Here is a 27,367-nt window from a genome sequence, read left to right as displayed (position 1 = left end):
GGTTACCACTTTCTTAACATCAGGTTTTGTATCTTCGCACATTTTATGTGCTTTTAATTTTTTTTATTAATTTTAGTGCCTGTTTAAATTAATTAAAAACTATTTGTTTTGACGGCGATGCGAGCAATTTAAATGAGAATACTGGCGTTTCTAATTCTCTTCGTTGGTTCTATGTCATAATCACTGACCATTTGTATTAAATGGACAATACTAAGAAGCTTAGTAAATCTAGTAAGCTTTAAAGCTCTGCTCATTACCTGCATAATTCGGGAACAATATTATTCTTTAAATTATCTCTTCGCTTGCACTTTGTTTTCCTCACCATTCTTCTCTTTCGGCTTAAAGTTTTTGTACGAAACAAAACAGTTAGCCATGTTGCAGGAGTCGCCACGGCAAATAGCAAATGAGCTGGCTTACAATGGCTACTACAACACATTATCCCCGCTAAGCCTTTGTTTTCTTACCGTTATAAAACGTTTTGTCTAAGTGCAAATAGTGAAAGCTCACCAATTTTTTTACTTCGCTTCTGCATATGTTTCCAGTTATAGTATTTGCCTCGGCAGCATTTGTGGAGTATGAAGTATTCACAGTTAACTCACTAATTCGTACACATAAACTTCACATTTCTCTTGTTTATTAACGAGAAATTAAAACGGTGAATATGAGTGTACTCTTTGTGCGAGCAATTTGGAATACTTACTTAAGTCACAAAGAATCCTCAGTAGCTACTGTTATACTATATGTTAGAAGAGTAGCTTATCTCTCACTACGAAAATAGTAAGACAACGTTATATTTCTAATACAAGATGTTCTTTTTACTTCCCGAAGAGGGGAATTTGCGCAATCACATTTTTTTTATATACTCTAACAATCTCTTGATGATAAATTTTTTATATACATATACTAGCGGCAATTAAGTCTTGTTTGACTCTGTTGAAATTTAAAATAGCAGGATCATTTTGTACTAGTTATTAATATTTCGATGTCTTCGGGATTATTTCAATGAATAAAATAAGTGAACTCGTAGAACCGATATTTATATGTCTTATTTTTCATCGCTTATCAAGGGCTCTTGCGAAAGATACATATATATATTTGTTTTACAGTGACTTGGACTATTATTACGAATGTACCAAAGTTTAATTTGGTCAATCAACAGAGAGGCATACAGAAAGGGAACTGGAAACCGGTAACTTTTCATGTTTGTTTCATGAGTTCGGGACGTCCTAATATCAAAACAATTGTGGGGTAATCCGAGAATGTAAGCCATTAGATATAGAAGTGTGTTTAATGGGTTAATATTATATACCCTAAAGTTTACACTTCCAGTTAAACACGTGTAACGTGATACTTGACTGCCAAAAGTACTCGACGTTTATCATCATTAATTCATTTGGCATAATCACCAATTCGCTTTCACTTTCATTCGCTACTCACCTCCGTTCAGTCGATCCTCACGTGTATAGTAACGTGCTCGCCTCTTGGAAAAACAAACAGCCATAGCCAGTATAATGACAACAATTAAAACCAATATAATGCCACCAAGTATGGCGAGAGTATTAAGGCCACCTAAAAGTAAACAAGCGAAGGGTGAAAATAGTAAGTAAATGAAGGAATGGAGATGAAAATACTTGTAATAAGAAAAATGCAAAACCAAGTGATTGTACTCATTATGGTAAAACAACTAGGTAACAAAAGCTACTGTGAGCTCGTTATAGGGCAACGTAACCCCTGATTATAGTTGCCAGTTTGCTTTTTACTCAAATACTGCATGATTTTGTAAATTATTAATTGGTGCTGTTTTATCAACTTGGTTTCAATACTTTAAGCAGTTTAAATGAGTTCAAAAAGCAAAAGTAAGAAAATAGGTTAATTGCATATATTGGATCTACAACTAAATTCGTGGATTTTGCCAAGAAATGACGTAACTTGATTATTATTCCATTCTTCCTAAATTCCGAACATGCGTTGGAAAGCTGTTCCCTTGTGCGTCTTTTTTCGAATATGTCATTAATTTGAGCCGTAAACAATATTGATTTTCATACCCTGCACAGATAACTATTGGGTTTACCAGGATGTTTGTAAGACCCAAAAAGAAAGAAAGAATCGTGGTCCCGATAAAGTATATAATAGCTGAACGAACTGAGTCGATTTAGCCAAGTCCGTCAAAGTGTCCGTACACACGTCCTTTTCGCACCAAGAAGCTGCTCCTTTGTCGGAACCGCCGATATTGGACAACTATAGGGTTGGCTGACATACAAACTGAACGATCGAAATCAAAATAAAAATCCTTTAAACCCTTTTATCAAAAAAAAAAAAACACCTGTGAAATGAGTTGTTTGTTCTTGTTTTCACTCAAATACATATGTCGAATTTTGTGACTGAAAAAGTGATCTTTTCGGATAGAAGCTAACCGAACGTGCCAAAAGTTGTTTGAAAGTAGGGATTTCGAATTGGATGCCGAAAAAGGTCTTGGGCGGCCACAAAAGTTTGAAAATGAGTAACTGGAAACATGACTCGATGCGATCTTTGAAGTCATTTAAGCAGCGATATCAAAACATTTAAACCAGCTGGATATATTCAAAAATACGGAAATTGGGTGCCATATAAATCGAATCGGATTGTGACTGGTGATAACGGCAAAGTCCTTGACGCCAAGGTAATGCTCTGGATTCGGTGGGATTAAATTATGAGCTTCAGAAATCGGGAAAATACATTAATGGGGAACGCTACCTAACCTTGGCTCTTTTGATTATTATTTGTTGCGGTCAATGCAGAATGCCCTTCAAACCAAATCACGGTATCAAATTGGCAAAATGGCTTGATTCATTCTGGGCAGTCAAGCTGGCGAAGTTCTCTTGGAATGGAATCTCTAAATTGCCAGAAAGATAAGAAAATGTTATAGCTTCATATGAGCAATATATTGAGTAATACTATTGTACATAATTTTCTTGAATTAACGTTGAAGCCTTTTATATTCGTTTAGATATACTCGTATTTGCTTCCAAAATGTTTTGTAGATCATGAGCAATTGTTAGCAAGTAGTAGAAATGGAATGTATTGACGAATTTAAATCCATGAAGATTTCATGTGTGTTTTTCTTTAACATATTGTAATCTTTATATAATATATCGTAATAATTACATAATTTATTTTGCAATCATTGTATATTATATCGTAATCATTACTTCTACAAACATTCGATCAATTATTCTTACCTCGTTCAAGAAAATTGTGCGACGTACTGGCTGCATTCTGCTCCTCATCTGTTATGTAATCCAAGCAATCATGAAGCTTTGATATGTCCAAATCTGTGATTTCGGAACCGCGCAACGGTTTTGGCAAAAAACAAATCGGATAAGTTTCCCATTTCCACTGGAGCTGCAGCGAAATATTAGTAAATCCATAAATATATGCGAAAGTTGCGATGTTACGTAAAAAACAAGCACATAAATTCAGAATTAAAATAGGAATTTGCCACAAATCACAGTTGTGATTGCAACAAATGCAAAAACAAATGCGCTATATTTCTACTAGTGTACGATTTTGCATTTGCAAGTATTTGCATACAAATGCAAACGAAATTGCGGGTAAATTTATCGGAAGCAAAACAGAAAAATAACAATAAGTGCAATTCAAAAAGTCGTAGCATCACCAGCAGCATCGCCATCTAGTGGCTGTGTTGGCAGTATGCATTTGTATGCAACAAATGCTTGTTGCATGAGCAAAACTGCGCTATTCCAGCATTGCCGCATTTTTTGCATTTGCTTTTTGAGGTCAAATTGTCTGTGGTACTCACATGCTGCACGACATTTATTAATTTTCCCATGTGACACTCGTCGCATATCAGCGGATTGTTGTCCAGCCGCACGTTGCGTATGCGCTGAATGCGCACCACTGTGTCCTCATTGATGCCGTACAGTTGGTTGCGCGACAAGTCCAAAAACTGTTGGTGTTCATTAGTTGTGCGAATATTAGTTGCGAACGATTTGTATAATTATAAATATGTGTGGCGCATGTAATGAAAAGAGAAATACTTATTAATGAATTATTATAATATTATATTGTATATATATATAATACCATATATAGATATACCAAACTATTCGAACAATACCGTATTGTAGGATATAAATTAATGGAAGTATTTCCTATCAAGTATTTGTATAATTTTTCGAATTATCGAACTTAGTTTACTTAAGATTAAGTTAGTCTTAAAGTTTAGAATTTCTCTTGCTTCTTTATAAATTCATATCGAGGTAAACTAATAAGTTTTACTTTACATGTTTAGCTTATAATTAATTCCTTCTGGTAGAGTTACGGAAAATTATCTAAAAATGTATTTATAACTTTTGATTTGAGTTTTAATTATGGAGCATGGATCTATTTTTGATATCCATAACAAATTTGTAATAATGTATTGTAGGTATATGCTACAATACATATAGTGGTCAGTTATCAGCGGTTCTGACAAATGAGTAGGTTCTTGGAGAGAAAAGAACGTGTGCAAACTTTCATATTTATATCTCAAAAACTAAAGGACTAGTTCGTATATGTACAGACAGACGGTCATACCTACATCGTCATGCTGATTTAACAAAGATATAAGACTTTAATGAAATGCTAATATGTCACACACCACTGCAGTGAATATGGTAATAAATAAATGCACTTGTAACTTTGAATACAATATTAAATTTACAAAATAAGGCCTAAGCTAGATAAGGCTAAATGAAAGTATGTTTATCCGAAACGAGTGATCGCGAAAAATGTGTGGACGAATCGATTCAAATGGAAATTACTGCGCTGCTCAGCTCCGCTGGCTGCTCATGTGAGTTCGCGAAACGGTGTTGAAAAAGTATAATCGCACCGCGCAGGCTCGTTGTCATAGTAGAAGCCGACGTTTCTTTCTATGTGTTGCAAACTTGGTGACAAATTTAATACGGGGCTTGCCTTTTATATTTCGGGATTAGAGATTAAAATCAAATATTAGTCATCGAAAAACACTTTATTGTTTTTCCAATTATTCTCCATTAAGATTTGCGTTGCTCCAGTTATATGATTACGACATGCCAAGTTTTACCAAAAAAACAGGCAAGAAGTTGCTTGGAAGTACTTCGTGCCCGAACAACCTTTGTTGGATTCGACTCATCTGGACCGCTGTTTATTTTTTTTACCATACCATCGATAAACACTGGTCCTTAGAGTAGCTTCATCGTTGTTGTTGTTGTAAAAAATAATCGCGCGTAAATGTTCGCGATTTAATTATATTTTTTGGCCAACATGAATATTTTAAGTTATTGTAAACTATACTAATAGCGCTCGTATGTCAAAACGTTCTGAGTATGTCACATCAAAATGTAAATCAAAAATATCAAACTTTACGATAAAGTTGTGAATTAGCAGAAGGCAACACTAATATACTGTTGCCAAATTTCGAAACATAAAAGGCAACCTACGTATGCTCTGTTCAGTGTATACTTTTTTTCAAATGCAATACATAATATGTACATATTTTATTAATTTATATATAGTATATGGCATAGATAGCTAAACATTGTCGAACAGCAGTAAAAAAAATTACAAAAAGCAAAACATTTGTATATGACAGAGAAATACATGAGGTCATCACATCATAAATTAAATAATGTAAGGTTTGTTGCGTTTGATTATGCGTTATTAGATAGACTGTCGCAATTTGTGAAATCTTGCACCCTTGAGTCTATGGGAAATATGACAACATTTATCACTACTTTGTCAGCGAAGTTTTACTGAATAAATTCGATCAAAAATAATTATGTTGCCTGCTCGGAACTATCTACGAAGAACTATCTTGTAATTTTGTTGATAAATATCACATACATATATAAACAAATATCAAGGATGAGTTTATTGGAAATTGAAAAGATGACGTAGTTAGACTTGTTATGCATTAAATTTTTTTAAATGTATCTTGTCTTTGTACAAAACCGGTAGCATATACTTGTTGGGTTCATTAATTTGATTAAATTGACACTCTATGCAGAAACCAAGAAACGATTACTTATAAGATAATTATTAAGTGTGTTACTCCTTAAACGTTCATTCCCACCGCTTAACGAAACTATTACACTTTGCTGTAGAAATAGTAATATTTTGAAATGTTCGAAAATGATCAAACGGTATAAAATACTAATATCAGTGTATTATAAAATAACGGCAAATATTCAACAAAAATGCCACGAATGCCAAATACATTTGTGTGTTTAATTTAGATTTCGTTGAACATTTCATTTCAGCCAGCAGCAACCACAAATATTATTTCCCGGAAGGCAACGCCTGGAGCGCTGCGACCGACTATTTGTGTGAAATGTGGAATATGTATGTACATATATATTAAATACTTATTATACATATACTGGAAGATTGAATGCAAATATTTTTTTAAATATATATTTAGTTTTCACTTACATGCAAATTTATATGATTTAAATATATTTTAAAAAAATTCATGGGCAGGAAATTAAATTGTATATGTATATAGTAATTTAATTATGATATTTCTTTAGAAGTTATACATTTTTTCCAAACAATATTTTTAAATTTATTTACTAAAGGAAGTTTGTAATTGATATAACGGTAAATAACTTTGTGAGTAAAACTGACCGCCACGGAAATGAAATTCCCTGGATTTATGTACGATCGAATTCAAGGAGAAGGAAAATTATTAGAAATATTTCAATTGATATTTTATTATATTAAAAATAGTTTTAATTATTTATTTGATAATCGAAATATAAAAAAAAATATTACAAACTGCAATCCAAAATTATTTTTATTAGTTAGTTGTTTTATTAGCTTGATAGAATGATCCGATTTGGGTCAAATATGCAAGCGGTCCAATTATTGACAGTACAGGTCCGAATAAAGAGCTTAGATATCAATCGTGGCTTGGCCACTGTTTGTGCCGGGTCGACCACGACCTATTTCGCTTGACTTTGTCGACGTCGTAAGTGACCCACTTTTCATCACCAGTAGCCATCCGCTGTGGAAATTTAACGATTTTATGCCGAGCGTATTTTTAATTCCAGCCATTTTTTAAATGGTACCATTGATATTTTGTGCCAATTTTAGCTCCTGGGTAATCCAAACAGTGCTTACACTGGACGCGACATTTTGCCACATTTAATCTATATTTTCGATAATTGGTCTTCCAGAGCGTGGTACATCTTTGACATCAAAATTACCGGAACGGAATCGACGAAAGCAAAATTGCACGCGATTGGCTATCACAGTTTATGTATCGGAACCATAAACACTATTCGTTTTTAGCCGCTTGGTTTGTGTTTAACCCTTATCGAAGAAGAATTCTTAAATATTATATATTTCTTCTGTGTCTATAAAGCAATCACAAAAAAGTCTGAGAATTTTTTTTCAGTACGAAATCTTATATTTCAAAGACCGCGTTAGATAAAGATTACTAAAGCCATTTATAGCTTTCATCTCACAAACAGGAACAGCTGCAACTGCTATTTTATCTATTGTCTAATTTATCAGGAGGGGTCGCTGATGTTTGTGTGATTGGCAAAAAGTAGAAAAGAGTGAGTTATGTAAGTATGCTTCAAAGATGAGAATAGGCATTTCTTGAGTGCAACATCCTGAGACACCCCTGCAAATAGGGAAAAGAACCCGGCTGTTCTCGAATTGTTGTTATTATCATAAAGAGGTGAGAGATAATCGAAATTTCGAAACAACAACAATAAATACATTCAAAACTGTACAGATCCAAATGTTCGGACAGATGCCAACACGCAATGGTGAATGTGTGACAACAATGTAGTTTACACTTGCATGTTGCAATATTTTGTGGGTGGCATGTTGCATGTCCGTTATATTATTTTTATATACATATATCTCGCCACACTTGTTATTGCCTTTGCATGCATGCAACGAATGTCGCTCGCTGCTGCTCGTAATGTAGGTCTGTAGTTTGTCGGGTCGGCCGTTGGACGTCGGTTGTCGGTTGCATGGCAGAGCAATTTGTAGCAGACGAGCGATGACGAATTTTTTGCCCTCAGTTTATATTCTTTTCAAGTTTGTTGTTTTTCTACTTTACTTTTCATTTCATTTTTCTATTCATTTTAAGCGCTAACGCTTTGGACTTGCCAGCTTGCATGCCACACAGAAATTTGTGTTCGGTTTTATCGCAGTGCTAACATTTGGACATTGTTGTTGGGAGTGTTATATCGCTTTTTACTGCCATGACAGACTTGACGCACACACAGCAACACAAATACACACACATTCAATTTTATTTTGGTTTAGACGCCTCCACGCTCAACTAACCAGTGGTCGCAAAACTTTTGTTTCAACTTATTTCTATAAATTTGTCCGGATTTTCGCTCGCTTCATTCTTCATCTATGCACTCACCTCCAGCTCCCGGCACGGATCGATTACTTGCAATGACATATTGTCCAAATGATTGCCGGATATGTTGAGATAGCGCAGCTGCTTGAACGGCACCAGGAGTCCCATCGGCAGCACTCCCATGTCGGCTACCGAGAGATGTGTCAGCTGTGGTATGACCTGAAAATGGGAGACAACAACAACAGCAGATAAATTAAATTCCGTAAGTGATAGCAATGAGCATAGGGCGGTAATCGAATTTTGAGTAGTTGAGCAGGAAGTTCGGAATGTTTTATTGCAAAGTTTTTATTGTTTTTGGTCGTGGAAAAGTTTTTATATTCGATATGGTACTTAAACTGTGCAAACATAATATTTGCAGAGAGATAGGTTATATATGTAATTGCTAACCGAGATTAAATGTAATCACTTTAAGAGATTGTGTGCTTTTTAGTTTTATCTTAAATTCAAAGTTAGCTCTTGGAAAACACAACTTAAAACTCCAATACTTTAGTTTCGAAAAAAAAGCAATGAAGTCTGATTTAATGTCTATTTAAATAAATTTTCTGAGTAATCGGTTGTGTGGGTGATATATGTTGTAGTTATCCGATTTTCTTTTTGTTTTTCACTGTCACTATTAAGCATGTATAAGAGAACTGTTCTGCAAAAATACGTGCTCTTAAATTTTTAATTAAAGGCTTTATATCGGGAAATAAAAAAATCTGTATACCCGGTTAAAGGGAGATACTATGTGATATAGTTGTCCGATCTGATTCCTGAAATGCTAAAATTTTGGTTCAGACGTTCAGATTTTGTTTTTGTTTGGTTTCTACTCTCTCGTTATCATACCAGTCCATGTCTCTTTTTCCTAATTTTAAAATACTTAGTGACTCTTACACGTACTTATAAAGGTCAGATGAATAGTAACTGCAGAAAATTTTTTCCATTTTCGATCTTGCGAGGCTTCCATTGTCCAATTCATTAATATTTCAGTATTCCGGAACATCGAAAGTGTTTAGTTGAATAATACTCTTTTGTAATAAGTTTCCTTCTAATTTTCGAAATGTATTATTGATTATTATATTTACTTTTCCCGAATTTTATGAGTTCCTTCTTATCTTTGATACATGGTCCTAACATTACCATGGAGAAATAAGTTTTTACAGTATACTTCATTTCCAAACAAAGAGTTTTAACAAAATTTTGTATTTTTTTGTTTGCTTTTTTTATTTAATTTCTTGATATTATCTGTATTCGAAAACTTTAGCAAAGGGTTTCCAGTCTTCTCATAGAGCTAAATAGTATTCAGAGCACTCACCTAATATAAAGGACTAATGATCCTTAATTACTAATTGTGATATACTAACTACTTGGTTGTTTTGAAAGAGCCATTCTTAACCGAAAGTCCTTTGTTTTCTGGTTCGCTTCTTCAACTAGCCGTTTGTACAGGCCAACTCTCCTGGAAATGCTACACAAATTGTCTATTGTAAAATAAAAAAAAAATATTCGAAAAGATGTTTGTTGTATTCTTTCAAAAGCCAATTTGAACTAATCGAGTTGGTTTTTCCATAAACAATAGGATCAACTGGATATTGGTATCGCCTCTCTGAGAGGGCGGTAGACGTCTGGTGTAAAAAATTGTTACATTTGTCGGATCATTTGTTCGTCTCTTACTGACACAAAGTTCGATATTGTTTGACTGGTATGGTTTATGTTCCAAGAAAATTCTCACAGGAAAGAAATTGAATGAAAGGGTAATTTTCGAGACGACAAGAAAAAATTATATCACAAATTTTCCAAAGAATCCCTACTCTTTCTGGGATAAAGTAAATGAAATTACTGAAATATGTTTCGCTGTACTTTTATGAGCTATAAATATATACTAAGTAAAGATTTGAATGGTTTTCGGTTAGTCGATTAGTGCGTCAAAACTTCCACCCATTTATAAATTTTTGTTCTTGATATATTTATAATATATTATAACAATCAAGCATAAGGGTTTGAAAATAATTATAAATGTAAATTTTTATAGTTAGTGCAATTAAAATCCATCTAAAACATTTTCGACTATTTATTTCTAGTTACTTCCCTAAATGGTCTCACAATTTACATACTCTGAAACAAATCTCCCACCCGTCCTTCAACCAGTTCATTAATTGAAAATCAATTACATATTCCTGCATTCATATGATGTTTTTTGTATGTACTAGACTCACCTCGAATGTTTCACGCATGTCATGCAAATTCATCTGCACATTGCCGCTAATATTCAGCGTTTGCAGATTGCTTAGTCGCCACACTGACTGCGGCTCCAGTCTTACCAGCTTGTTGTATGACAAATCCAGGAACGTCAAATTGCCCAAATGTTTAAACGAGTTGTTGGGCACTTTCGCCAATCGATTGTAGGACAAGTCTGTAAAGAGGAAATATGAAGTGTGACAACAGCGTAGCAGGCGCACTAAAGCACAATTTGTGTGCGGCACTTTGTTGCAAATAAACTTACCCAAGTGTTGCAGAACTTTTTGATTTCGAAACAGCTCATCAACAACGACGGACAGTTGATTGCCATCAAGTAGGACTTTACTGAGATTTTTGACGTCGCGAAATTCATCCTTGTCGAGGAATTTAAACTAAAATTAGAGAAAAAAGTACCAAAGCATGGAAGTTGCAAAGGTCGGTTAATCTTTCACTGAGAAATGATGTTTGCCAACATTAAATGTACTCAGTGCAATTCAAGTAAAAAAGAAATAAAGTCAAAAGTCAAAAGTCAATAGTCATTGTCTGTGAGGTAGAAAAAATTTTCAACCAAAAGCGATGACTTGCAAAAGTCAATACAACAATGAGTTTAAGGTGTGGCTTTGTAGGTTTATAAAAAAAACAAATAATGCAAATAATTTCGCTCTTGAATTGGCCATGCTTACCTCATTACGTCCCAAATCCAGCTCTTGCAGCATTGGCAATAAATTATACAACTGCGGATTGATTTTCTTCAATTGACAATTACGGCATTTGAAAATGCGCAGCTCCTGTGGAAGGCACAAAGAAACAATGGCTAAATACAAGGTGGAAGCAGTAAAACAAAATATTATATTTGTTTGAATTGGTTTTTCATTTCAATTTTCGATTGATTATTTCTTCAATTTTCTCCACTGCATGTGCGCAATTTAGTGAGAGTTAGCTTATGTTTCTGCGAATTTGAATAACGGCAACAGGAATTATGTGCGGGCATATAATAGCACAGCTTACCGGCAAATCGCGAAATACATCGGGTGGCAGGTCTTGTAATGGATTTCCGCTCAGGTCGAGATACTGCAATTTGTTGAGCAGGAAGAATATGCGCGGAACGAGCTCCAATATTGAATTATCAGCCAAATTGAGTTTTTGAAGTTCCTGAAAATATAACAAAAATTGATTTTATTAAAGAATTAGGCAACTACTAACAAAGACATAAAGTTTTACAAATGATATTCTCTAACCGTTTATATGTAAGTATATAGTTTCTGCTAGAGCTCATTGTGAGAGAGAGCTAGTGCGTTAGAATCTGCTATCCTTTATCGACTTCCAGTAGAAATTTCATGATTTGAAGTGAAGAATTTCATCTATTGGAAGTGAAGTTATTGCGTTTTAAGTGTCAGTATGTTTTTGTCATCGATGCGAAAATGAGCTTCGAACAAAGAGACAACAATAAATGTTGTTTTAAAATTGGTAAAATTTTTACCGAAACGATGAAACAAGTTTATGGCGATGATTGCCTATCCTGTAGCAGAGTGCACAGTGGTTTCAACGTTTTCAAAGTGGTCGTGAGGACATAAATGACAATGAACATGTGGGCCAACCAAAATCCGTCAAAAAAGTCGAAAGTGAAGACAATGCTGATTTGTTTTTATGATTCCAAGGGTATTGTCCACAAAGAATTTGTTCCACCCGGCCAAAACGTTAATGCGGTATTCTACCTTGGAGTTTTGAAGCGTTTGGTGCGCCGTATTCGACGTGTTCGGCCCGAATATCGCGAAGATGGAAGTTGGCATTTGTTGCACGATAATGCGCCGTCTCATCGATCGACGCTTGTGGCCGATTATTTGACCAAAAATCACATTTTAACAATCAACCACTCCTGGTATTCACCTGATATGGCACCGTGCGATTTCTACCTTTTCGGAAAATTGCATTTGCCGATGAAAGGAAAGCGTTATGCAGACGTAGAGGCCATTCAACAGGCTTGCACCGGCGTCCTGGCGGTCATACCGGGCAACAAGCTAAAACAGTCGTTCGACATGCTTTTGGACCGTGCAAAAAGCTGTATTAAAGCAGAAGGAGACTATTTTGAATAAAATGAATTGATTTTGCCGATAAAACCATTTGTTCTGTCTTTTTTTTTAAAGTCCTGTTTACTTTGGAAAGCACCTTGTAGTAACAGCAGCTTTGAAAAACCGGCAGTAAGATATTTTTTTTTAATATTTTACATTTGCATATACAATATAAAGCCAACCGCAAGTACTGAATGGATTCTATTTACTTTAAGCACCAGATCATATCATTATAAGTAAAGGACAGGTGCTCAGCTTTCATTAAGGCTCCAAGTTTTACAAATTAGCTGATATGTGCGTAGAGACTTAGCCATAGGTGATATTCAACATGAATGCACTAACAATCTGGGTTTGATGCTACAAAAGTTACAATCCGAGTTTGAAATTGTATTTTTATGAGTGTGTTATATACTAACGGATGTTTATCTAGATGTGTGGTTTTTAAAGAATTAAATTTCGTAGATGGTATTTTTGACAGCTATTGCTTGGTTCTAATCAGTTTGGTGTTTAATTTCGCAGATGACTTAAATCGCTTCAGTGAAAGTGTTTAGACATAACTGAATATCATGAGCAGCAACTTAAATTAATTGGCGCTCCCAAACAATAATTCAATCTTTTCCGTGTTCTTGCTTATAAGAGCGAAAATGTCAATGTTAAATTAAGTTTAAAGTGCAACTAAATGTGAGAGTAAGGCATCTACGCCTTTCTACCATATGTATACTACATTTCTGTACTTTTTAGCTTTCATTTAGAAACCCATTTTCTTGTTTACAGGAAAGACGAATTTTTCGCTTTTTGCTAAGCTATAATTTGTGACCGTAATTTATTTTTCCTGTACGCTTTCTTAACTTTGAAGATTTCACACTAAATTCTCGAAATAGGTGGCTCATAAATTCTAGTTTAGTTTCCTTTGCGATGTGTTCATTCATCAAACACTCTATCCTTATTAATCCATAGTAATCGCTAATAAATATCTTTCGAAATATAAATGCGGGACCGTTGTAAAATATTGTAAGCGGAAGCTTTGCCATCGAAGACAAATTAAAAATAGACGAGGCAGACAATTTTCCGCATTCGCTATTTATTTTACGAGCACGATCCACTAGAAAATCTTGGAGGAGTGCAAGCATGCACATACTAAGTGTTTTCGCTGACCCGCACACAATGTGATGATGAACTATGTAGGACCCTGCAGGAAGTGAAAAACAAGTTTGGATATTATGCTACATATTTGGCAACACGCCTGGGAGAGATTTTTAAAATAAGATTGTTTAAGCAAAGTTAAACTAAAATATTCTAATAAATATCTCAAAAGAAAAAACCTTTAACTTCGGCTGCACCGAAGCTATAATACCCTCCATCCTTGATCGGCTAGTTTATATGGCAGCTATATGCTATAGAGATCCGATCTGAACCATTTCTTCGGAGATTGTAGTGACTTCATAAACCTCAATCAGTGCCAAATTTCGTAATATCTTGTGAAATAAAAAAGATAAGCATACACGGATTTGAGTTGGATCGTTCAGTTTGAATGGCAGCTACATGCTATACTTGTAGTCGGGATATGGGGGGTTCCGAAAAAATGAGCAGTTTCTTGGTGAGAAAAGGACGTGTACAAAACTTCAGATCAATATCTCAAAACCTGAGGAATTAGCTCACTATAATTTATATAATAAACCCTGTTCAGGGTACAAAAAAAGTAAAGTGAAAATTTTAAAATAATTTCCTGTAGAGACGCAACTGACCCAAAGGCTAAAGCTGAGCGCACGGGCATGAGCAGCTGCATGCTGAATGTTGAGTACCGTTAACTAGATGCAGAGCGAAGAAGCATAATGTATATATTGCAATGTGCAATACAAAAACAGCAAAACGGGAAGAGCAAACACAAGGAAATAAAACAAAATAACACATAAAATTTATTACCGCCCACGTTCGGGCGATAAAAACCCGGTGAATAAGACAGTAGCAGGTGGTGGGGCGAAGAGCCTGTGAGATGAGCATTATTGGCAGTTTAAACGAAACGAAAGTAAATACGAGCTTAAGCCCGGACACTAACCAAGTTGCTGCAAAGCCGGATGCGCATTGGCTCTCGATTGCTAAGACCTGATTGAATCCATATAAAATATACATATATACATATATTCACAGTCAATTCATCAGCCGAGCGCCTTGGCGATGCAATGCGATAATTACATTAAGTTGGTATTTACGCGTTTTCCACCCGCATTCTGATGAATTTTAAAATTAATGCACAAGGCGTTTCTCAAAAAGTGGAAGAGAGAAAAAAAAACGAAAGGCAATCACAGGGAGGCGCAAATTAAACATTAAACGGTTGTTTTGGTTGGGCAGCTGATTGACTTTGTCTTTATGGAATATTTTCCCTTTTCAAGGTCGTTAAATTGTTTGTTTTTGTTGCATACTTACGGTTAAATGACCAAACGTAGTGCTGGATATGTTTAATATCTTATTCTTGGACAAATCCAGTTCACGTAAATTATCCTGTCCTCGGAAATTATTTCGATTTACATTCGTGATGTTGTTTCTTGATAAATCTGAAAAATAAAGAGATTTTGCTTTTACTAATTTGAACTTACATATAAAAAATTTTTTTCATCACTTATATTATCTGTGTAAATACTGTTTATATAAGTTTATGAACGTACAAAGGCCGACACTTTAAATCCTGGATCTGGAAATTTTATCGGCAATATTTTAAGGTATTTTATTATTTCGCTTATGTCATTTTGGTAAGTAAGTTTTCTGACAATTAAAAATATAAAGTTATATTATATAGAGGAGATCCTCCAGATCAAGAATATATATTAACCGTGGGAAACTCATAGTTTCCGAAATATTTGCATTTAAAGTTTTAAAATTCAACTAGTTAGTGTACGTATTTTTCAATTTAAAATAAATTGTACACTTATATTTTTCACTTTTATATCCTTTAACACTGCGATAATTCTTTTGTACACATTTATTTACCATTAAATAGTGAAAAATAGCTTTAATTCAATATCTAACTCATTGTTCAACTCTAATAATTCTGACAATAACAAAAGGGTTGCAAATGCAATAACCAGTGTTACCATACTAATATACTTTGCAAACGAAGAAAAATAAAATAAAAAGAGAGATTATACCTCGAATAGAGGAACCATAATCGTTGATGGACAATAATAAATCTTTTAGTTTTTTTTTTTAACTTGAGAAACCCTATTGTTGGACAGACAAGGGTTATTTTTTTTTTAAGTGCGTCCGAAGGCCGTCACCACAAAAAGGAGTTCTAAGTAAAAAAGTAACATTGTCAAAAAGGATATAATATAATCCTTTACGCCAATGTTCTCTAACGGATATTACTACTGTAAGCTTTGAAGAAAAGTACCGTTTCATCTTTTTAATTTGCTATTTATTTCATATTTGGCAAATACAATTCAAGTGGGTTTAGAGCGAATAATTGTGTTAATAATAAGATTTTTCCTCTTCCAGTCATTATTAAATTTTGAATTTTGAAAATGAGTGCAATTTCATCAGGTAAGTTATTACACTTTTAAATTTTTTTAAATATTTATTAATAATTATATTTAGAGTCGAGGAACAATCGCACAGTCATGGCATTATTCACAAAATTAATGTGATTAAAGTGGCGGAGTTGAAGGACATGTGGAACATTGGAAAAGCATTCCAAACTTTCCAAGTATTCCAAACTGTCAATGGTGCTCTCTATGGACGTTTAGATGCTATATCTCGATCTAAGGGGACTTGATTCGAGAACGCGAAAATACCCTTGAATCAAAAATGTTAACTTATGTTTTGCTTCTCATCACATTGGTCGCATTAAGAGGTGCGTAAAAACAGTATATTCAGGTAACCATATATGACCGGTATAACTAATGCTGTAGTATTATATCAAGTAGACCATCAGGAGAAGTTGGGTAAAATTGGTGGCCCTTGGAAATAAGTACAGATCGATGAAAGTAAATTTGGCAGAAGGAAATATTATATAACAAAGGTAATATTAAAAATAAACAATAATACATAATTAGTTATATATTTTTCTTATTTCAGAGGGTCACTATATGTTGGAAATGGTGGAAGATGGCAGGGAGGAATTGCGGTTGGAAGTATGTTCTGATAATGTCAGATCTGCTAAGGGGCTCATACGGGCGGGTTATAAAAAGATTTTTTGCCATAATAACTATACTAATCTGGAAAGCTTTGCGGATTTAATAATAAAATATTTGGCGAAGAAATATTGCGAATAGGGATGATGATCCGTTTGTAAAATTTAATGAGGCAATAATACATACATATAAGCCATTAAACAATTTCGTTTTATTTTATTGGAATAATTTCATAATATTTTTTTTTTTTGGTTTTGGATTCCTGTATTTGGGGTATAATCTGTTTTCTTTATTTCTTTTAGTTTTTATTTTTATTTTATTTACAAAAGATGTCGATAAGGTAACACTGGTTATTTGACATTTTGCAACCCTTTTGTTATTGTCAGAATTAATAGAATTGAACAATGAGTTAAATATTGAATTAAAGCTATTTTTGCACTATATAATGTAAAATAAATGTAAAAACACGAACTACCGCAGTGTTAATGGAAATTATTTAGTTTTTTAAAGTGAAAAATACATACTTTAAATAGTTGAAATTTTCAACGTTCAATGCAAATATCTCGAAAACTATAAGTTTCCCGCACATACCCATTTTATCCCCGAAGTCCTGGGACGGTATTTTAAATCCGACCCTTATTATTATAGAACTATTGAAAAGACCCGTTTGTATTTTGGATATGTATGTGGCATAAAATTTCACGAAATTTAGTAGTCACTTAAAAGCGGCTACGAAATTGTGAGGTGAGGAACGACGTTATCTTTGGCATTGCGAAAAACTGAAATTTTGCACACGTCCTTTTACCTCAAAGAAGTTACTAATTTGTCGGAACCGCCGATATTGGACCACTACAGCATATTGTTGCCATACAAACTCGTCAATCAAAATCCTGTCCTTGTATGGAACACCTTTTATTTAACAAGATATCTTCACGAAATTTGGCATGGGTTATTACAAAAGCAGCGAAGCAGATCGCATCACTAAACCATATAGCTGCCACACAAACTGACCGATCAAAATCAAGTTCTTGAATGTATTGTATTTGTTAAAGTGGTATTAAGTGGGTATCGGCGCAATCGAAGTTAACGTTTTTTCTTTTTTTGTTGTGGCTATGAGAAGTAAACTTTTAGCAAGTGAGCGGCGCGCAAATATAATAAGCACGGATATGGCGAATCGAAGCCGGCTATTGCAGCACTTTGTAAGACTGTGGGACAAGCGAGTAGGATGCAAGTTTCTGTGATATGATTTCTGTCAACACTGCTTATCAATTAGTAACCCCTAGTACCGATATTTACCAGGATTTTATCGAACCAATGGCTGCCTTTTCCATGATTTAGCTCACCATTTCAAACGTTAAGAAAGTCATCGACCTTTTTATGCCATAATAATTCACAGCTTTTGTTTATGTAAGCTTCGAATGGATTTTCAAAAAGAAATTTGCGATCAGTTTTATTTAAGTAAATTTACCCAATTTTTTATTCCGACACTGATTGTCCATAAATCAATTAGTTCCAATGATTATTTGCTAAGGGGAAAATAAATAAAACAAAAAATAGTCTTCTTTTAATGTGTCACTTTTTTTTTAGTTTCCAACAAAACCGTTAATTATCCTCAAGGCTTTAATGCTCACTTTCATAACGGTTGAATTACAAACTGACAAAGTACTCTCTTTTAAAACATAGAAAGTCGCTTATTTCATTACTAATTTGACTTTTGGCTTCATGTTTGTTTTCTGAACTTTTTTTCGCTGCATTGAATTCGCTTGCTTATTGTGCCATTCTCCATAATACGTACTCTTATGTAGTATATACTCGTGCATACATATGTACTAACAAACAGTGCATTGCATGTTGCTCATATGCTACCTTGCTTCGTTGCCAACGCGACGAACAAATGGTAAATGACATAAACCTTTTATTTGTTTAAAACTTATCCACATGTGACTGCAACGCCCCCCGCGACAAATGTACATCGTCCTGGCGGGGTATGGGAACGTGTAGGTTATACAATTCAATTTTTTTACGCTGTTCAGCTGCTGAATTTTCACTTTTGCTGACACAGACAAAGGCAATCATTTTGAATTCCATTAAATGCGTACAATAACTGTAAAAACGATGCACACTGTCGGCCATATAATCTTTTATTTATCTTCATTTTTTTGCATTCACGATTTTTATGCTAAAAACAACGGTGTTTTCCTTGTCTCTTTAGCGGTTTTATTTTTACATTTTCATTGCTCTTTTTACTGCGGCCTGTGAATTTATCTACTGATGACTTTTTGTCGTTTTTGCCAGTCAAAAACGGAGATATTAAATTTAAATTGCTGCAGTTTCGTAATGAATGCAACGACTTTGATTTTTAAAGCGAATTGTATTACCAAATGACAAAAACCGTTAGCTGAGCTTCGCAAATATCAAAAGGTAAAAGTCGTAATAAATTGAATTTTTTGACGATGCGGATTGGTTTTATTCAGAATAAGAAAAATGTTGGCTTCGGTTATACCGAAGCTTTAATACCCTTCACAAATACAAAATATTCCTTACAAGAACTTTAATTTGATCGGCTAGGTTGACTGGCAGCTTTAGTATATGCCATAGTGATCCGATCTGAACAATTTCTTCGGAGATTGCACCATTGCCTTAGGTCATTTCGTGAAGATATCTCGTCAAACAAAACAGCTTTCCAAGCACTTGATTCCGATCGTTCGGTTTGTATGGCATGTATATACTATTTTATCGGGGGTGCGGCAAATGAGCAGGTTCTTGGGATGAAAACGACGTGTGCACTATTCGCGTATATACAGACAGAAGGAACTTGCAGACGGACGTGACTAGATCGACATTATTCGGCATGCTGGTCATTTATGTATATATTTTATGGGGCATAGCATTGATAAAAGAATCAACAAATTGATAGGGATGTATTATTATACAAGTGTTTTTCGGTCAATATTTCTGTCAGTTTATACAAGTATTACTGTTATGCCTTGATGAAAAAATAAAACTTAGCGTGAGAGTATTATTTGTCAAGGCAAAACAAAAATCTGACTCTTCCACTCTTACCGCGTGAGAGTTAAGTAAATGTCACGAGCCTTTACTATATCGACTATATAGGCAAAATTATTATAGTGATTTCCGAAGTTCTGAATGTCTCAAAAAGTTTACGAACTATTGACTGTACATGTGTAACGTTTTTATGATATTGGCGATTTTCGTTTGTTAAAGGCTCACACTTCGTTGCTAGTTCCTCCATATTCGCTAGAGATGTTTTCGTGTGACTTTTTCTTATTTCCAAAAATAAAGAGCACCCTGAAGGGCCATTGTATTACAAAATAGATGAAATGGTATAAATGCATAATATCGAATGGTGACTATTTTAAAAGTGATAACATCATTGTAGACGAATGGATAACATTTTTTTCCAAAATGAAACTTCCCCTTATTTTTTGAACACACCTCGTAGATGCCACCATCGCATATATTGAAAATGAAAATTGGTGCATGCAGTCATATCAAGGTTCAGGGTTAGTCTTGGAAATTTTGTATACTTCAGATTAGGCGAATCAGAAAATATTATACTCGTAAGTCTATAAGTACCAAACATACTAATTTTTTGAAAAAGTGACTACTAAATCTAGTAAATAAAAAAAAAAAATTGCAAATGTAATTCTGTATGCAAATGTGAAAAATCTCAATATGGTTCGGTCCCAGCTTGTCATAAAAAGATGTGATGGAAATAATAAACAAATTTGGTTATTATTTATGAATATTTTGATAAACCGTGAACAGTCTGGCATCTGATAAGGTATCAGCTTGCAAACTAAAAATATTGTCAGAGTAGACACATGCTTTATTTAAAAGATAAATTCAAAGGCCTTAAATTTGATTAATATCCCGATGGCTCTCTACTTCAAATAGCAGTAACTGAAGGGTTTAAAATGCGGAGTAATCAGCAGTAGCAAGAATAGTCGGTAAAACCTTTCTTATTAACACCGTAATCTCTTCGCAATTATTGCCCCACAATCTTAAAAACAAAATGAAATACAATTTAAGCATGCAATCACATCTTTTGAGTTCCGTTATTCACTTTTCCTTCTTATTTCCCTTCTTAGGCTATTAAGCTGGCGATTTCTTTACGTTGAGAGAAAACTCGTTAATTTTACGATATTGAATGTGATTGCAAAATGCCTTTCGTGTGAATTCAATAAGCCACCTCAGTGCTGACCAACAGCGGCATCACCAACACTACATACATACAGACATCAGGGTGCTGGAGTTTGCTTTAAAATATCTCCCTGTTTTGGTTACATTTTGCACATTGATTGTCCTTTATTTTATGATTATTTTCTGCAATCTTCTTATTTCACTTATTCACATTTTTCGCGTCCTCTCTGTCGGCTCTGCGCAGGTTTATTTGTCGGCTAGTAAAAATGTAATCCTTGAAATCGCTGTCACTACATAAAGTTCATACGGCGTGCCCTTTTCTGTGGCGGACGATTTTACGAGAAAACTATGTGTTTGTATGTGCGCATGTGTGTGTTTGTCCATTTGCGTTTCCACTTAACTGTTGTGAGCTTTTGTTGTTGTGTTGTTGCATTCGTTGTAAATTGATTTTGTTTTCATTTTTGTTATTTTTGATTGATTGTTGGCATTGTGCGCGTAAAACCCGCTTTCATACTTATGGATTTTATTTAAATTTTTACGTTCGTGATACGAGCATTTCGCACATTTACCGTTATTTCGGCATAATCCGACACGAGCAGATTTGTTTTATTTTATAGATCTTTCCAAATTTTACACTCATTTTTATTATGGTATGTTCGGTACTTACCCAGTATACGTAGTTTTATTAAACCAAAAAAGCATTCAGTGCCCATCGAGGGGATTTGCGAGTCTGTGATGCGCAGCACCTCGAGATGCGAGAAATTCCGGAAGTACTGACCGATGGTGATGGTGTTGCCCGGCCCTTTGATGATAATGACGCGCACATCCTTGGCGATCTGACTCACCGGCATAGCGCTGAGGCCACCTGCAAAAATGAAAGCCCACAAAATATGAGTGAGTTGTTGAAAATTGAGGTTTTTTGTTATTACAATTTGATTTAATATTCCCAATACAATTGTAGGTTGATTGTATATAAAGCGGATAAAAATACTTTGCTAATGAATGGAGGTGTGCGGCACAGGCCATTTGTATTTTTACGATTCGGCAATAAGCGCAAATTTGGTATTAGTTGAGAATTTACGAGTTCAAAAGGTAGCAGGTGATTGTAGGTTAATGGGCTTATTGATATGCATTGGTAGTAAAAATGTTTGCCATTTTACTTCAATAATATTTCCAGTTCACATGCTTGTGTGGAATATTATGTAAAGAACTTATGATAATTTGTAATCCTTGCTCATTTTGAAGCCTTCCGTATGCAAGCGCCAAAATAAACAGAATACAACCAATCAAAAAGCAGACTTTTTCCTCTGTTTTCTGATTGAATTCGTTTATGGGTAGAGTGTGAATATCCAGCCGAATTTGTTATTTATGAGTTTGGGAGCCGCTGTAATGGGCCGAAGGCTTTCATGGCATTTGAGGCATAATGGAAAATTATATAAATTTGTTTTTTTTTTTTGTTTTTAATTTTTTAATACTTGTCGGCACTCGGCAATAATGCTGTATGTGAATTTTTGGTGTGAGGAAACTTCTTTTGAAAAAAATGCAGACTCGAAGTTAAAATACAATATGTTCTTTCGACAAACATTGAATAGCTTTGAAGAGGAAACTCTTCCCTTATATTTACCAAAGCTATAATACGCTTCACAGGTGCATTTTTCCAGCATAAACGATCTGGAAAATTTATGCAGGTATTTCTGCGTTGCCTTGCGCAATAACCCATGCTACATTTTATTAAGATATCTATCGCATTATCTAAAAAAAAATTCCATACAAGAACTTGATTTTAAGCGGTCAGTTTTCATGACAGCTATATGCTATTATAGTCCCATTTTAACAATTTTTTCGAAGATTGTAGGGATGGCTTGGATAGTAATTCATGCCGAATGTCGTCATGATATCTCGTCAAATAAAAAAAAGTTGTTACAATGACATGATTTTTATCGTATAGTTTTATGGCAGCTATATCCTAAGTTGTCCGATATTGGCGGTTGCGATAAATGCGCAACTTCTTAGGAAGAAATGAACTGGTGCGAAATTTGAGATGGATATCTCAAAAACTGAGGGACTAGTTCGCGTATATACATACAGACAGACAGACAGCTTTGGCTAAATCGACTCGTTCAAGCCGATCAAATATATGTATACTTTATAGGTTCTTCGACGTTTTCTTTTGGGTGTTCCAAGCATCGGGGCGACCTTAATATACCCTGTTCAGAGTAAAAGTCAGAGGTAGTCCAATTCGATGGCATTATCAGTCAGATTTTTTTTCTATACTTGGAACTAAATGTATATGTTACTATTTACGTCAACTCAGCAGGCAAACGTGGCAAAAATGGAATATGAGCCGCACATGCCGACTGTTAAAATTCAAATGTAATGATATAAGAACTCTAGTAGGAGTACTAACAGGCCACTGTCTAATAGGCAGACATGCAAGTAGACTTGGCACGCCATATAACGACTATTGTAGAAGCTGTCAGGAAATAGAAGAGGAGGAGACCATTAAACATCTTCTATGCGATTGCGCAGCACCATATAGGAAAAGAATCGCAAACATCGGTCGTGGGTTTCTTGACGACGTCTTGGAGGTTGCACGGATAAATCTTGTCTCACTGATGAAGTTCATCAGAAGTAGGGGACCACAGTCCCAGTGGTATCACAATGGGCCTCCTAAAGGCCTAGGTGTGTCGAATGACAGCCACTTTACCTACCTACCTACCTACTATTTACGTCGAAGGAATAACCATCAAGAGGGTAAAATCGACTAGGAGAAAACTTAAAATCATTAATCTGAAAGTGAATTTTCCCTTTTTGCGAGATAAATTCTGTAAAAAATTTACTCTAACGCAACACCAATATTTTTAACTAATTCCTAAATTCGCAAGAATCTGTCACACTGTCACACATTTGTTGCCGTCTGACGATTTTAGCTCTTTCTCTGGAATCCAGGGTTTTGGACGAAAATTATACTGGACAATGGCAAGTTGAGTATGTTAATGGGCATATTGTAGCGGAAGAGAATGGAAGTGGAATGAATCATCAATGGCTCATTTTACCTCTAAAATACGGTTGTGTTGACGATTCATGTACGAGGTGAGTTCAAAGAAAAAGTTGAGTTTTGATTTTTTTTAAAGTGTTTAACTATTCATAAATATCTATTTTGTCCCCTTCAAAGTAATCCTACTCAGATATAATACACTTGTGCCGACGGTTTTTCTAATCCTCGAAGCACTTCTGAAGTGCGGTTTTTGGTATGGCCATCAGCTCTTTCTTCGATTCTGACTTGATCTCATCACTTATGGCAAAACGCTTTCCTTTCTTGGGAATTGAAAATTGTATTGTTGAATACGGTGGTTGACGCATGATTACGGTTTTGTTTTTGGCAAAAAAATCACGAATAAGCACTGATGTGTGAGCTGGTGCATTATCGCAAACTTCGGTGCCACACATTTCATGCTTAAAACATTTGAGAAAATTGAATGGCATGAGCCAATTGATATGCCAACATCCTCTGCAACTTCCCAAATAGTAATTCGACGATTTTCAAGAACAATTTTTTTTACTGTTTCGATGTTTTCTTCGCTTGTAGATGTGGGCGCACCTCCATGATGCTCATCGTCATCAACATCTTCTTGGCCTTCTGTAAAGCGCTTGTATCACTTATAAACACTTATTTGAGTCAAAGTGGACTCACCGAATGGCACAGTCAACATTTCAAGTGCTTTGAGGCACTTTATTCCATTTTTAACGCAAACTTTAATACATATTATATGATCCATTTCTTTCAAAAGTAAAAAACTGAAGAGCCCACAAAAACGTAACTAACCATTTCTGATGTCACAAACAATCTACTAATCGAAATTGGCTCCTAATGCAAGAACATCATAAACATATGTGTCCGATTATAACAAACACAAAATATCGATAATCGAATGTACACAGCTTGCGAAAAATCCAAATTCACCTTTTCCTTTGAACACACCTCGTGTATATGGTAGGCAAGGGAACAAAGAGACGAAGAATTAACGCTCGTTTAAATGCGTTGTAATTTTACTCGGCCTTACTGCGGCTGCAAATATCGAAACTTTTACTTTCAAGTAGTTGGTCACCTCACTCACTGACACCTCAAAAGTGATTGAACTAAAAATCTACTTTGCTTACATTTCAGTATGTAAATAAGTCAAACAAATTTAGCGCTCTTTTGCAACAATGTGAAAACTCTACCTCAAGCTTCTGTCGCGTACCAGTATACCCAAACTTTACTATAAGCCTAAACTTATATGCAGATTAATTTAGAAGCCTGCGCTATTTTGCGGCTTGGGGACGAGGGTCGGAGTGGCGTGCCATGCTGAGGGACCCTGAAGAAAAATTATTAAACAAAAAAGAACCGCCCTCTTTCCATTTTTGTTTTTCAAATTCATACATCTGTAGACAACTGTGACAACTGCAGCTTCATTTCAACTTTTTTTTGTTTTTTATTTTTGGCGTTGCTATACACAACAACGTGGCGCTTCTTTGTCGTACTAACACGCCTATATTGCTGCAGCGCCTGCCATGTTGCCTCTTACGATGTTTGCATTTTTAAGTCCATGCAGAGTGCATTTTTTAATGTACATATACACACACACATTGCTAAGTACTTGTTGTTAGGGTTGCCTATGAACAACAAAACCACACGCATACTTATGCATAAATGCATGTACATATATATGCATGTGTGCGTATGAATTCCACACTAGAAGCTGAAATATTCGAAATTCATGCTTGGTTTCGTTCTTCGTGCCCGTTTTTCATTTTTGCATTTTTAATTTTTCCGACTTTCATTTTTCCATTTTTTCCGATTTTTGCTTCGTTTGCAATTTCTCGCATCCGACAATTTCCGCTTATGATTTTTTATGCGAAATTCTGCGTAGTTGTTGCCACGCCTGTTTCTTTGCTGCCGCGGCATGGTTGCGCCACACAGATTCTCCGAAGGATGCAAAGCATTAATGTAGATTGCAAAGTTTCTTCGTCGCGCTTATTTCCATTTGCATTGTGTGAACGCCTCTCAGCGCACCGTCACTTTCGTGCAGCGCGGCGTGTCGAAACAGGGGCTTGGAAACGTTTCATTGTGGCTGAAATTATGTACTGTTTACTTTTGTTGCACGAAACAAAGCACGTTTGCAATTTGTGCGTTTCATCATACGCACGTAGCTAGCATAATCTGTTGTAATACTTCTTCTCCAGCGGCATTGTATTGTATTATACCATTTAAGAGATTTCGTTTATTATAGCAAGGACAATGCTGACAGGGATTGAGTCTGCTCGAGTGTGTGGCAGTTTGCATGCGAAATTACCCACCATTCATTGCAACGGTAAAAATTTACTTATAATATGAATTTAGCAATGATAATGTACAGCGCATTTTTCATTTTTCTTAAAGAAAAATCGCTGTTGCTACTCACCTTTTGTACAAATCACCTGGCGGCGATTGTGCTCATCCACGTTGCACGCGCACTCCGTCGGACAGTTTTGGCCGGTGCCTGTCAGCACGGGCATTGCCAGTAGGCAAATCACAAACCACTGCAGCAGCATCTGGAATCAAAGAAGAAAAAAGAGACGTTGGATGAGAGATGGTATTTTATAGCAACAAAGCCATTACAACAAAATGCAAAACAGATTCAAAGTGTGAGTCCTCTAAATTTCAAAGTTCTATTTGGCTTGGGATTTATGTCAATTAAAGCTACTTATACGTCTCTGAGACGTTGCGCAGTGGAGCTATACGAGTATAAGAATGCATTATTTAACATTTGCTACAGGAGAGAAGATAACTTAAAATATTCAAATGAGAATCCTTTTGAAAACAATATCTGGTTAAAATGTTAAAATATGTTTCTTAGACAAAAATTAATTAATAATTGTTAAATCTTCCCAAATCACTTAAGAATTCAACCCACTATTTATAATATATATATTTTCCACAGAAAACATTGAATGTTTTATACACATTTTTTACTTATCAAAACTTTAAAGCGTTTTTGCAGCAACACATGTTTTGAAAGTCGGTGCCCTTCATAACTTTAAAACTACTGCACCGATCTTAACCTTAAAAATTTTCAATTTTGAACACTTTTTTTCTACTTAATTTTCAAGGTAACAGCAAAAAATTATTTTCAATTTAGTTAATAATTTGTATTTTACAATAATAAATAAGCCGAAATGTTTGCTAAAACTCGAGTTGTTTTCTTTCAAAGTATTCTAAAAATAAAAAATAGGATTTTGATATACCCTATCGATGTTACCAGAGAAAAACAATTATTTATGGCTTGAACCTGACTATTTTGATTTCTGATAATCCAGCAGTAAGTTATAAGCGGCACCGCAAACTTTTTTTCCGAGACGTGTTCGAA

The 27,367-nt window shown here is 34.9% G+C and overlaps 1 protein-coding gene and 1 long non-coding RNA gene across 4 annotated transcripts in view; one reads left to right on the top strand and one right to left on the bottom strand.

Annotated features, from left to right (window-relative positions):
* rdo (reduced ocelli) overlaps positions 1-27,367 on the bottom strand; it is a 166,376-nt gene that overhangs the window by 9,476 nt on the left and 129,533 nt on the right. For both annotated transcript variants that reach the window (XM_036374553.2, XM_070106312.1), the window contains exons 4-14: positions 26,423-26,552; positions 21,646-21,843; positions 15,115-15,242; positions 11,630-11,773; positions 11,305-11,409; positions 10,887-11,013; positions 10,600-10,796; positions 8,411-8,566; positions 3,800-3,946; positions 3,219-3,381; positions 1,438-1,569 (exon numbers count right to left, since the gene is read on the bottom strand). In XM_036374553.2, coding sequence (XP_036230446.2) covers positions 1,438-1,569; positions 3,219-3,381; positions 3,800-3,946; positions 8,411-8,566; positions 10,600-10,796; positions 10,887-11,013; positions 11,305-11,409; positions 11,630-11,773; positions 15,115-15,242; positions 21,646-21,843; positions 26,423-26,552 — 1,627 coding nt within the window. The remainder of the gene's footprint in view (positions 1-1,437; positions 1,570-3,218; positions 3,382-3,799; positions 3,947-8,410; positions 8,567-10,599; positions 10,797-10,886; positions 11,014-11,304; positions 11,410-11,629; positions 11,774-15,114; positions 15,243-21,645; positions 21,844-26,422; positions 26,553-27,367) is intronic.
* Positions 17,261-26,485, top strand: LOC118683136 (uncharacterized). 2 transcript variants are annotated; one of them, XR_004978991.2, is made up of 3 exons: positions 17,261-17,558; positions 26,252-26,332; positions 26,401-26,485. It is a non-coding gene; the product is annotated as an uncharacterized lncRNA (long non-coding RNA). The 2 variants fall into 2 exon arrangements; XR_004978992.2 differs by lacking the exon at positions 17,261-17,558 and adding an exon at positions 21,788-21,872.

Source organism: Bactrocera oleae, chromosome 3, assembly GCF_042242935.1.
Source record: "Bactrocera oleae isolate idBacOlea1 chromosome 3, idBacOlea1, whole genome shotgun sequence".
In the NCBI taxonomy this organism is placed as follows: Eukaryota; Metazoa; Arthropoda; class Insecta; order Diptera; family Tephritidae; genus Bactrocera; species Bactrocera oleae.
Note: the sequence above shows the minus strand (reverse complement) of the source record. Positions and strands in the feature narration are given on the sequence as shown.